At 53.4% G+C, this 13,719-nt stretch overlaps 1 protein-coding gene across 5 annotated transcripts in view; it reads right to left on the reverse strand.

Moving 5' to 3' along the window:
• rufy3 (RUN and FYVE domain containing 3) overlaps positions 1-12,635 on the reverse strand; it is a 68,134-nt gene extending 55,499 nt beyond the window's left edge. For 3 of the 5 annotated variants that reach the window (XM_052032360.1, XM_052032347.1, XM_052032370.1), the window contains exon 1: positions 12,344-12,552. In XM_052032360.1, the coding sequence (XP_051888320.1) occupies positions 12,344-12,403 (60 nt within the window). In that variant the 5' untranslated portion in view covers positions 12,404-12,552. Of the gene's footprint in view, positions 1-12,343 lie in introns of all 5 variants that reach the window. The other 2 variants (XM_052032355.1, XM_052032376.1) reach the window with 1 other exon arrangement.
• Between the last annotated feature and the right edge of the window lie 1,084 nt (positions 12,636-13,719).

Consider the following 13,719-nt stretch of genomic DNA (forward strand, 5'->3'; position numbering starts at 1 on the left):
GATGGAGATGCTGCATTTCTTCACAGAGGTTTTGAGCACGTCCTGGACTCTCTTCCTCTGTCCACCTGGTGATCCCTTCCCGTGGCAGCGCTCAGAATACAGTGCGTTTCGGAGCCTGGCGTCCAGCTTGCAAACGACATGGCCAGCCAAATGAGTGTAACCAGGACCTCAGTGCTGGGGACGTTGAGCTGGGTGAGGACATGGACATTGGATCACTAATCCTTCCAACGGATTTGGAGGATTTTGCAGAGACAAGTGTTGGTGGTAAACTCTTCAGTGCCTTGAGGTGTTGCTGTAGGTAATCCCAGTCTCAGGAGCATCCAGGAGGGCAGGGATCACTGCTCCCTGGTAGACCATGAGTTGTGTGTCAGGTGGTCGTCATTTTCAGATACTGTCTCCATCAATCGTCCAAAGGCAGTGCTAGGGAATGTCCCATCGATGTCTGTCTTTGACCAGAGGTTGTTCCTGTGATGTGGGACATGATCCATGTTCTCCAGAGTCTCACCATGAGCCTTTATTATCGGAGGACAGTGCATTGAAGCTGGGGCAGGTTGGTGGAGGACCTTGGCTATACAGATGTTGAGTGCCTGTCCCATACGTATCCTGCAGTGACAGTGTGGTTGATGGCATGGAGCTCGGCCTGAGTCTATGTGCAAACACAAACTTCGTCTCCACCACTGAGGCTCAGGAGACCTTGGCTGTGGAGCGTAGTCACCATGGGTTGAACAGTTCCCCATTAGCTCTGGAGATTGGCTCCACCCTGTGAGGTTTGTTGGGGGTGAGGTACAGCATTGCAGCTAGAAAGACCCAGGATAAGGCACTGTCAGTGGGAGCCTCACACAACCTCCTGTCATGTTCCCTGTGCTACAATGGCTACACTTAAATACATAGGCCTTTAACTGGCACATTCTGGAAGTTGCTTGCTATTCCCCCATTTCCCAGCAGATGTGACTCACTCTGCTGTGGCTCCAGATATTCCTGTTTTTCTGGTTTCTAGCCCCACACAATTTTGTTTCAATTATTTAATTCATGGGAATGTATCACTTCCAGGACTGCCCAGCTGTAAATTCTGCTGTGCTCTAAGGTTAAAGTAACTTCACAAGATGTGGTGTTGCCAGCGAGGCCAGCATTTATTACCTATCCCTAATCATCCTGGAGAAGTGGGGGGGAGGGGGGGAGCCACCTTCTTGAACCACTGTAGTCTTTCTGGTGCTCCCATGGTGCTGTCAGGGAGGGACTTCCAGGGTTCAGACAGCACCTTCCAAACCCAAACCCAGATCCACCACCTCTACCAGCTAGGAAGACAACGGCAGCACAAGCATGGGGAGCACAACCCCTCCCCCACCCCCCCCCCCCCCCCCCCCCCCCCCCCCCCCCCGGAAGTTGCCCTCCCAGCCACACACCGTCCTGACTGGGAAATATATCGCCGTTCCTTCACCATCGCTGGGTCAAGATCCTGGAACTCCCTCCCTAACACCACTATTGGAACACCCACACCTCAGGGACTGCAGCGGTTCATGAAGGAAGCTCCCCACCACCTTCTCAGGGGCAACTAGAGACGGGCGATTAAACGCAGCAAACAATCTGCTGGAGGAACTCAGCAGGTTGAGCAGCATCTGTGCGGGGGGGGGGGGGGTGGCTAGGTAAGGAATTGTCGACATTTTGGTTCAAAACCCTGCATCAAATGAGAGTCCTGATGCAGGGTTTTGACCTGAAATGTTGACAATTCCTCCCGCTCCCCCCCCCCACAGGCGCTGCTCGACCCACTGACTTCGTCCAGCAGATTGTGTGTTGCTCCAGATTCCAGCATCTGCAGTCTCTTGTATGTCCAAGGGCAATTAAATGCTGGCTCAGCCTGCAAAGCCACTCCCCTTGAAAAAAAACACACCCAGTGACAATGTCATTCTTGGAAGTAGAATTATCCAAAATATCCCTTCCTCCAAAATCCGCTCTCCTGGGAGACACAAGAGATTCTGCAGACGCTGGAATCTGGAGCAACACACAATCTGCTGGAGGAACTTAGCGGGTCGAGCAGCATCTGTGGGGGTAAAGGAATTGTCAATGTTTTGGGTCAAAAGCCCTACATCAGGACTCTCATTTGATGCAGGGTTTTGAACCGAAATGTCTGTTTGACTGTTTATTTCCCTCCATAGATGCTGCCTGACGTGCTGAGCTTCCTCAGCGTTTGGTGTGTGCCACTCTCCTGGCACCCCACCCCACCTCACCTCAACCTTCTGACTCCATTGCTTTGCCTGTCCCCACTTGCAGTCTACATCACATTGGTACAGTGTGTGTGTCCGTGGAGAGGCGAGGTGTAGGCGAGGTGTAGCACACAGCTACAGACATCACATCAGCTCAGAAACGATGGCAGCTGAGAGAGAGACAGAGAAAGAGGAGGTTCACCAGGGTGTTGCCTGGATTGGAGGGCTTCAGTTATGGGGAGAGATTGGACAGGGTGGGCTTGTTTTCCCTGGAGTGAAGGAGACTGAGGGGTGACCTGACAGAGGTGCATAAGGTTAAGAGATATAGACAGGGTGGATAGTCAGAATCATTTCCCCATGGTGGGGGTGTCAAAAACAAGAGGGCATGGGGTTTAAGGTGAGAGGAGGGAGATTTAAAGGGGATCTGTGGGGAGGATTTTTTCCCCACACACAGAGAGTGGGTGATATCTGCAACTCGCTGCCAGAGGAGGTGGTGGAGTCAGATACATTCACTGTGTCTAAGACACGTTTAGACAGACACTTAAATAGGCAAGGCACAGAAGGACACGGTCTTAATGTGGGCAAATGGGGTTAGTGTAGATGGGCAGAAAGGTCAGCATGGACGTGGTGGGCTGAAGGGCCTGCTTCTGTGTTGTCCCACTCTGCGACAGTGTAGGGAAGGTTCACTGGGTTGATTCCTTAGATGAAGGGGTTAACGTACAATGAAATGTTACTCGGAGTACAGAAGAATGAGAGGTGCATCTTATTGAAAGACGTATGATTTTGGGGGGGGGTGGGGGGGGTGGTGACAGGGTGGGTGCTGAGAGGATGCTTCTATAGTGGGGTTCAGGGGCAAAGTTTTGGAATAAAGGGTCACTCGGAGATGTGGAGGAATTTCTTCACCCAGAAGGTCCGGAATCTTTGGAAACCTCTCCCTCAGAGAGCGGAGGAATCACTCAATACCACAGGGAGATAGAGATATTTCGGGGGGAGGGGGAGGCATGAGGGAGGGGGGGTCAGTGCGGGGGAGGCATGAGGGAGGGGGGTCATTGCGGGGGAGGGAGGGGGCGTCAGGAGGCGTGGGGGAGGGGGGAGGGTGTCAGGAGGCGCGGGGGGGAGGGTGTCAGGAGGTGTGAGGGAGGAAATAAGAAGGAGAACAGGAACATAAGTCAGGAGCCGGGGCTGTGCTGGGATCCCAGCCACTGAACAGCTCGTTAACTCCTGGACAGTGGGCACTGCACAGCCTCTGGTAGCTGTAGTTGTAAACGGCATTGCCTGTGACTCACAGACATCCGCCGAGCAACCATGACCAACATCACACACTCTCTGCTCATCGCCACATTGCTGCCTGTGGGATCTTGCTGTGCACAAATTGTCTGAGTATTTGTTACATTGAAACACCAATTCCATTGGGTGCAAGAAGCCTTGGCTTGTCCAGAGGTTGTGGAAGGCGCTATAGAAGTGCAGTTTCTCACTCATGGACCAATCTGGTCGTGTTGGTGAAGCACACACCTCCACGGTACTCAGGGGGACAAGGGCGGGCAGTCCGAGATCCAGGTGGGGAACGGAGATGATGTCCGCTCTACCCTCTCACGCAACCTGAACCTCGTCCAGGAATCGTCCAGTTTCCCAGAGAGTATCGGCTCCTCCACCCACAAGTGCACCATTTAAATTTGCCGCTTACTTCATTTTGTTTGTGGAACCTTGTTGTGCGGACAAAGTCTGACAGGCTTTAGAATAAATACAATAAATACCCAACACTTTCCCCTGGTTGCAAAAGTGTTTTAGGAGGTAAACATGTCAAAATCACTGCTTAACCCTTAATATCACATTATAAACTACTTTGCAAATAAAAACACAGATCCTGGAATTTTGAATACAGAACAGAACCCAAAACATTAACGGTGTCTCTTTCCACAGATGCTGCCTGACCTGCTGAGTACTTCAGTAATTATTCTCTTTATTTTGAAATAAAATATTTTGTTTGTGCCATTAGTGAGGTGTGAAAAGACAGTTCACAGATTTACTTCCTTTAACAGTGATTTGCTTCCTGTTAAACCTTCCTGAAACAACTGCTAATTTTGTAAAAACAAAACTGAAATGGGCTTTTTTTAAAAAATCAGCCTCCACAACAGCACTGCAACATAAATGTCTGCCATCTGTTACCATAGTACTAAATTGCCCAAAGCAACAGGATGTCGAACGAGACTGAAATCAACAGGCAGGATATGAGCTGCAGGTGTACAGAGGACTCCCACACAGGCCACGTTCGGGTGTTGTTACTGGGGTAGATATTTGGCTCTGGTCACCAGCACTAAATGTGTTCAGGAGCATCAGCCGATAGTACACACTTCTGTCCATTCCAGTGTGTTGGAGAGAAGTGAGCTGAGCACTTCTGGTCAATTCCCTCACACACATATTGAAGACAGGTGTCTCTCCCTCCTTCCACACCACCTTTGCTCACAGCTCTCCACACCAAACAACCCTCAGCCGTCCCACCCACCTCCATGAAGTCCAGACCCTCTGCCCAGCTCTAGTCCCCCAGGCCAAACGAGGAAAAGACCCCAGCCTGGAAGGAGAATGAAGCCACTGGGATATTCCTGTCTGACTGCCTTGGCTATGGACTCCAGTACAGGGGATTGGATGGACCCAGTGCTACCTATGACCCAACACCTTCCATCAGACACAAGGAGTGTACACAAGGCACCACCTCCCTCCGTCCTGTGTGGTAATTGGTGCAACTGAATCACATGATGCTATGGCCAAGAAAGCACACCAACACCTCTACTTCCTCTGAAGGCTAAGGAAATTCAGCAAGTCCCCATTGACCCTCACCAATTTTTACAGACGCATCATAGAAAGCATCCTATCTGGATGCATCACGGCTCGGCACAGCAACTGCTCTGCCCAGGACCGCAAGAAATTGCAGAGTTGTGGACACAGCCCAGTCCATCACACAAACCAGCCTCCCCTCCATGAACTCTGTCTACACTTCCTGCGAAAGCAGCCGAAGACCCCTCCCACCCCGGACATTCTCCCTTCTCCCCACTCCCATCGGGCAGAAGATACAGGAGCCAGAGGGCACGTACCACCAGGCTCAAGGACAGCTTCTATCCTTTCAGATTCTTGAACGGACCTCCCATCCACTAAAAGATGAATTCCTGATCTCCCAATCTACCTTGTCATGACCCTTGCACTTTATTTGTCTAACTGCTCTGCGCTCTCTCTGTAACTTTAACACTATATTCTACATTCTGTTTTCTTTTCACTACCTCGATGTACTTATGTGTGGCTTGATCTGTCTGCATGGCACGCAACAGAAGCTTTTCACTGTATCTCGGTACGTGTGACAATAATAAACCAACACCACTGAATCCAATATCAATACCACTCACGGCAATCCCTGCTTAATGCAAACTGTCACCACCATCAGTCACGTGATACCAACACCAGTCACATGATACATTAGCGAAGGTCTCAAGTACAGACAGACTACTTGCCATGGACACCAAGTCAACAGTCTTAGGCAGACATGGTATCCTGATCCCAAGTTATCCTCCTTCAAAGGCACAGGGTAGATGTAGAGAACATATTTCTGTTTGTGCAAGTTGGAAAATATAGGTCCTAAATTAGTGAGTCACTACAGGAATTCAGGAGAGAGTTCTCCGCAGGAGGTGGGACACCGTGGAACGCACTCCCAGGGAGAGGACAAGGTAAAGAGAGGAAGCTGGATAGAGACTGAGGGAGAGGGGGTGGGCTGAGGGGTAGAGATGGAGAGGGATGGGGTTAGAGAGGGTGGAGCAGGATCACCTGTGTTCTGGGTGGTACACTCAGACCCCAGCACCGGCCTCCACGCACAGCCGACAGATTAGGTAATAGCAACGTTACTGACACTTGTTCAACAGCTTCCCACACCAGAAGGACGAAAAGCAGCAGGTACAGGGAACACCACCACCTACAGGTTCCTCAAGTTGCACACTATCTTGGCTTGGAAATATATCACCATTCCTTCATCATCACTGGGCTAAATCCTAGGACTTCCTTGCCAACACCACTGTGAGAGCACCTTCATCAGAGGGATGGTCGCCGTTCTAGAAAGTGGCTCACCACCACCTGCTCAAGGGCAGCTTGGGATGGGCAATAGATGCTGGCCTTGCCAGTCATGCCCAGATCCATAAATGTATTAACAACAGGACTCAATGCTTCCAGGTATCAATGTACAATTTAACAATAGGACTCCTGTCAATTGATTGTGTGGCTCAGACCATCTCAACTGATATTCAGGAGAATGAGTCCAAAGTTCAGCCATGTGTAGGGAATTTGTTTGTTCAAATGATTTGACTTTCAGTGTGGCAATAAATGCAGTGGCTCCAGTGTTACAGCAACAGAAGTGTTGTCAGACACAGCCTGCATTGGAAGTTTCTGCATTCAACTTAGATGCCATGGCCAAGAAAGCTCACCAGTGCCTCCACTTCCTCAGGATTTTAAAGAAATTTGGCACATCTCCTTTGACCCTCACCAACTTTTATAGATGCACTACTGAAAGCATCCTATCCGGATGTATCACGGCTTGGTATGGCAACTGCTCTGCCCGGGAACGCAAGAAACTGCAGAGAGTTGTGGACACAGCTCAGCACATCACGGAAACCAGCCTCCCCTCCATGGACTCTGTCTACACTTCTCGCTGCCTCAGTAAAGCAGTCAACATAATCAAAGACCCCTCCCACCCCAGATATTCTCTCTTCTCCCCCCTCCCATCGGGCAGAAGATAAAAGACTGAAAGCACGTACCACCAGGCTCAAGGACAGCTTCTATCCCGCTGTTATAAGACCATTGAACGGTTCTCTAGCACGATAAGATGGACTCTTGACCTCACAATCTACCTCGTCATGACCTTGCACCTTATTGTCTGCCTGCACTGCACTTTCTCTGTAACTGTAACACTTCATTCTGCATTCTGTTATTGTTTTCCCTCGTACTACCTCAATGCACTGATGTGATGAAATGATCTGTAGGGATGGCATGCAAAACAAAGTTATCACTGTACCTCGGTACATGTGACAATAATGAACCAATTTACCAAGTCCCAGTCCCAGCTTGAAACACAGGCCAACACTCCGAGAGCAGTACTGAAAGGATGCTACGCTGTCAGAGGTGCCCTCTTTCAGCTGGAACTTGACTAATCCACCTGGCCCGGCCTCCCTTGGTCACCCTTCTCTCAACCTCAACCTCCAGTGCCATGTCCTAACTCACACCGTCCCCTTCACCCACCCCTCTTGCCCTTGCTGATCTCCATTGACTCCTGGTTACTAAAGCCTTGATTTAAATCTCGCCACGTCTCTCACCTCTCTATAATTTCCAGCACCCCCTAACTTCTGCACTCCTCCAATTCCAGCCCCTTACCTTCAGCTGCTTGGGCCCCGAGGTTTGGAATTCCCATCTAAACATCTCTCCCTCTCTCTCTTCCTTTAACATGTTCCAAAAAATCTCCAATGTCCTAAAATCTCCTCATGCAGCTCAGTGCCTGATTTCAGCTTGTACCCAGCTCCTTGGGCTCACCTAATATTTTAAATTTGCTACATAAATGGTACTCATTACCCAATACAATCTGCTCCCCCAGCGTTAAACTGAGGCCCAATAACCCTGTCAGGTTGCTGCCAAGACACCAGACACAGGAGAGCTCTCCACAGGAGCCCACTTCACATTGATTCCTCAATCAGTCAAACGTAAACTGATTGTTACATTGCTGTTGGTCAGATCCTGTTGCCTGTGAACTCGCCGCCATGACAACAGAGACCACAGTTTGAGGAGATTCGGTATGTGACCAAAGACTTGCAATTTTCTATATATGTACAGTGGAGAGCATTCTGACTGGTTGCATCACCGCCTGGTATGGAGGCTCCAATGTACAGGATTGTAAGAGGCTGCAGAGGGTTGTAGACTCAGCCAGCTCCATCACGGGACACCCTCCACAGATTCGGCTGCGGGCAAAAATTTGTTTCCATCTTATGCATGCTCCAGGACAGCATGCAAGCAACGATTGTGTCTACAACAGGCCAACCTCAGTATCTAGTCAGACCTTGTCATTGCCCCAATGGTTTGCTGAGCCTTTCCCACCACAACGTTGTACCTCATCTCCAACCAACTTCCCACAGGAATGGAACTCATCTTCAGAACTGACCTACAGTGACTACTGTCCAGACCCAAGGTCACCCCAGCCTCAGTAGGCAGACAATGCTTGTACCTGTGCAAGTTTGGAGGCCAAGCTCAGGTATCATTGACTCGATGTCTCAAACTACAAGAGGATGGGCTCAACCTCCGTAAAACAAAGGTCCTCTCCCAACCCGTTCCGCTGCACACTCTGTTCCCTGGCAATAAACGTTCACAGTGGAACCACATCTCGAGGGCCAGCTCTCAGCAAAGGCAGGTTAATTGAGGGAAAGGGTGCTTGAAGGTGAAGACCTGGCACAGAGCTCATGGTCTATTGGGCAGCAGGTGATCCCTGCCCTCCTGACACTTGAACTCCCTACAGTAGCACCTTGAGGCACAGGAGAGACACCAGCAACAGCGTCTCAGCAACCTCCTCCAAATCCAATGGAAGGATAAGTGATCCATGTCAGTGTACTCCCCCAGCACCGAGGCCCCAGTTACACTCGATTGGCTGTGCTGGCCTGGCCTCGTCGGCTGTGTCTGACACCAGACTCCCGAAGCAGAGGCTCTATTCTGAGCTCAGTCATGGGAAAAGATGACAAAGAACTCAAAGGAAAATAGAAAACCTCACAGAAAAAATGCAACATCCCCACTGACTCCAGAGTCACTCTGGCCCACAGCCTCTCAAAATGGAGGAGCATTCAGGGTGAACACAAGAACACAGAACAGTACAGCACAGGAACAGGCCCTTCGGCCCACCATGTCTGTGCCGAACACGATGCCAAATTAAACTAAATCTCTTCTGCCTGCACACGATCCACATCGCTCCACTCCCTGTGTATTCGCATGTTTAACAGTCTCTTAAACACCTCTATCGTATCTGCCTCCACCACTACCCCGACAGCCTGTTCCAGGTGCCCACCACTCTGTGTAAAAAAACCTGCCCCACACATCTCCTTTAAACATTCCCCCCCCTCATCTTAAACCCATGCCCTCTAGTATTTGACATTTCCACCCTGGGAAAAAGACTCTGACTGTCTACCCTATCTGTGCCTCCCATAACCTTATAAACCTCTATCAGGTCTCCCCTCAGCCTCCGACGCTCCAGAGAAAACAACCTGAGTGTGTCCGACCTCTCCTTATAGCTCACACCCTCTAATCCAGGCAGCATCCTGGTGAACCTCCTCTGCACCCTCTCCAAAGCCTCCACCATCCTTCCTGTAATGGAGTGACCAGAACTGAATACAATACTCCAAGTGCGGCCAGACCAGAGTTTCATACACAAGAGAGTAGCAGCAGGAGTAAATGACTCAGGCCCTCAAGCCTGCCCCTCTGTTCAGTATGATGATGGATGATCTACACTGGCCTCAACTCCTCTCGTGTTCACTGAACCTCAGATCCACATGGCGGGACCGTACAGAAGTCCGCGTAAGTAGCAGACCAGGGCACAAAGTTCCCGTCCGGCCCAGCGGCCCCCCCCCCCCCCCACCTGTGGCAGAGGCAATGGGCTCCAGATCAGTCATCTCCGGGACCACAGAACCCAAGTGGAAGTGAGTGAACTTCCGTCCCGAGGAGAGGAGCTGCGGCAATGCAAGTCTCCCTCACGCCAGCTGTCCCCTCACCACTGAGAGTCACCTCGGCCCAAAGCAGCAGAACACACAGAGTCACACAGCACGGAAACAGGCCCTCCAGCCCAGCTCGTCCATGGACCCAGCGGGTGAGGTGTGAGACCGGCAAGGATGTGATCAGCTGGAGTGGATGCAGAGTCACAGGAACGTTGCCGGGACCAGAGGATTCAAGTTATCAGGAGAGGCTGGACAGGCCGGGACTGTTTTCCCTGGAGCGAAGGAGGCTGAGGGGTGACCTTAGGGAGGTTTACAAAGGGCATAGATAAGGTGGATGGTCACAGTCCTTTCCCCAGGGTAGGGGAGTCTAAAACTAGGGGGCACAGGTTTAGGGTGAGAGGGGAAAGATTTAAAGGGACAAGTATTTCACACAGAGGGTGGTGGGTGTGTGGAACGAGCTGCCAGAGGAAGTGGCAGAGATGGGTACAGTTACAATGTTTAAGACACTTGGACAGGTCATACAGTTATACAGCACGGAAACAGGCCCTTTGGCCCAACTCGTCCATACTGACCAAGGTACCTTCCTGAGCTAGGCCCGTTTGCCTGTTTGACCCACATCCCTTTGAACCTTTCCTATCCACGTAACTGGATTCCCATCCATTGAAAGACACTTGGGCAGGTACATGGATAGGAAAGGGTTAGGGGGATATGGGCCAAACACAGGCAAATGGGACTTGCTTAGATGGGCATCTTGGTCGGCATGGACTAGTTGGCCTAAGGGCCTGTTTCTGTGCTGTGTGACTCTATGACCTAAGTCTCTTCTAAACGTTGTAAGTGTACCCGCCTCTGCCACTTCCTCTGGCAGCTCGTTCCACACACCCACCACCCTCTGTGTGAAAAACTTGCCCCTCAGGTCCCCTTTAAATCTTTCCCCTCTCACCTTAAACCTGTGCCCCCTAGTTTTAGACTCCCCTACCCTGGGGAAGAGACTGTGATCAACCACCTTATCTAGGAGTGAACATCACCAACAGCCTGTCCTGGTCAAATCACATAGATGCCATGGCCAAGAAAGCTCACCAGCACCTCTACTTCCTCAGGAGGCTAAAGATATTCAGTATGTCCCCTTTGACACTCACCAACTTTTATCGATGCACCACATAAAGCATCCTATCTGGATGTATCACGGCTTGGTACGGCAACTGCTCTGCCCAGGACTGCAAGAAACTGCAGAGAGTTGTGGACACAGCCCAGCGCATCATGGAAACCAGCCTCCCCTCCTTGGACTCTGACTATACCTCTCGCTGCCTTGGTGAAGCAGCCAGCATAATCAAAAGACCCCACCCAACCAGGACATTCTCTCTTCTCCCCTCGCCCATCAGGCAGAAGATACAGGAGCCTGAGGGCACGTACCACCAGGCTCAAGGACAGCTTCTACCCCACTGTGATAAAACTATTGGATAGTTCCCTTATACGATGAGATGGACTCTGACCTCACGATCTACCTTGTTGTGACCTTGCACCTTATTGCACTGCACTTTCTCTGTAGCTGTGACACTTTACTCTGTACTGTTATTGTTTTTACCTGTACTACCTCAATGCACTCTGTACTAACTCAATGTAACTGCACTGTGTAATGAATTGACCTGTACGATAGGTATGCAAGCCAGGTTTTTCACTGGACCTCGTCACAAGTGACAATAATAAACCAATACCCTTTATAAACCTCTCTAAGGTCACCCCTCAGCCTCCTTCGCTCCAGGGAAAACAGTCCCAGCCTCTCCTTATAACTCAGGCCCTCCAGTCCCGGCGACATTCTGCTGAGTCCGCCCCCTCTCCAGCTGAATCACACCCCTGCCGATCTATCGCCTCGCCCGCCGGCTCCAGTGGGACCCAGCGAGGCTGACAGTCAGTCGGCTGGGCGATGGACGGCGGGTTTAAATGCAACACACACACAATGCTGGAGGAACTCAGCAGATCAGGCTGCATATTTTTTTTTGGGTAACTTATAGTAATTTGTACTTTCTTGCTGCTGCCGCAAAATAAGACAATTCACGACCTATGTCAGTGATTATAACCCTGCTTCTGATAGGGGCAGGCGATGCCATGGGTCCAGAGCCCGTTTCCCTCCACAGACGCTGCCCGACCCGCTGGGTTCCTCCAGCACTGGGGGGGGGGGGGGGGTGTTCCAGCAGCTGCGGAACCCCCTGTGTCCCAGGTTTAAATGCAGATGGTTTGAAGCCGGTTCCTGAAGCCAGAGCAGCCCTTTCCCCGCACCCGGCTGCGGCTGGGCTCCGGCACTGGGCTCCCTGCTGCTCCGGCCCAGTCCTGCCCGAGCAGCACTGGGGCAGAGTTGCCCGACCTGCGGCAGAGTTTTGCCCAACTCTTGCCCGTCCGGAGCGCGAACAGGTGAGCGGCCGCGGGACTTACTTGTGGGGGCGGCGGGAGGGGGTCCCAGCCCCAGCCCCAGCCCCACCAGCCCGGCTCCATCGCAGCAGCAGTCGGCGGCCGAGGGCGACGTCTTCTTCACGAAGTAAATGACCGGGTCGGTGTCGGCGGGGCTGCGGGCGGCGGGGCACCTTTCCCCGGGACGGGGGACCGAGCCCCAGGCGGCGGCCACCGCCGCCTCCTCCTCCTCGGCGACTCGCCGCAGCCCCGCGGGCGCAGCCGGCCGCTCCGCCATGATCGGCAGCGGCAGGTCCTGCCCCCGGAGCGCGTGACTGCCGACCGTCCGGAGCTCCGTATCCCGGGGGCGTGCCGGTCCCGGGGAGGGTGTCCGTATCCCGGGGGAGGTCCATATCCCGGGGGCGTGCTGGTCCCGGGGAGGGTGTCCGTATCCCGGGGGAGCTCCGTATCCCGGGGGCGTGCTGGTCCCGGGGAGGGTGTCCGTATCCCGGGGGCGTGCTGGTCCCGGGGAGGGTGTCCGTATCCCGGGGGAGGTCCATATCCCGGGGGCGTGCCGGTCCCGAAGGAGGTCCGTATCCTGGGGAGGTGTCCGTATCCCGGGGGAGGTCATATCCCGGGGGCGTGCCGGTCCCGAAGGAGGTCCGTATCCTGGGGAGGTGTCCGTATCCCGGGGGCGTGCCGGTCCCGAAGGAGGTCCGTATCCCAGGGGAGGTGTCCGTATCCCGGGGGAGCTCCGTATCCCGGGGGCGTGCTGGTCCCGGGGAGGGTGTCCGTATCCCGGGGGCGTGCTGGTCCCGGGGAGGGTGTCCGTATCCCGGGGGCGTGCTGGTCCTGGGGAGGGTGTCCGTATCCCGGGGGAGGTCCATATCCCGGGGGCGTGCCGGTCCCGAAGGAGGTCCGTATCCTGGGGAGGTGTCCGTATCCCGGGGGAGGTCCATATCCCGGGGGCGTGCCGGTCCCGAAGGAGGTCCGTATCCCGGGGGCGTGCCGGTCCCGAAGGAGGTCCGTATCCCGGGGGAGGTGTCCGTATCCCGGGGGAGCTCCGTATCCCGGGGGCGTGCTGGTCCCGGGGAGGGTGTCCGTATCCCGGGGGCGTGCTGGTCCCAGGGAGGGTGTCCGTATCCCGGGGGCGTGCTGGTCCCGGGGAGGGTGTCCGTATCCCGGGGGAGGTCCATATCCCGGGGGCGTGCCGGTCCCTAAGGAGGTCCGTATCCTGGGGAGGTGTCCGTATCCCGGGGGTGTGCCGGTCCCGAAGGAGGTCCGTATCCTGGGGAGGTGTCCGTATCCCGGGGGCGTGCCGGTCCCGAAGGAGGTCCGTATCCCGGGGGAGCTCCGTATCCCGGGGGCGTGCTGGTCCCGGGGAGGGTGTCCGTATCCCGGGGGCGTGCCGGTCCCGGGGA

The sequence above is a fragment of the Pristis pectinata genome, chromosome 2 (genome assembly GCF_009764475.1).
Source record: "Pristis pectinata isolate sPriPec2 chromosome 2, sPriPec2.1.pri, whole genome shotgun sequence".
Lineage (NCBI taxonomy): Eukaryota > Metazoa > Chordata > Chondrichthyes > Rhinopristiformes > Pristidae > Pristis > Pristis pectinata.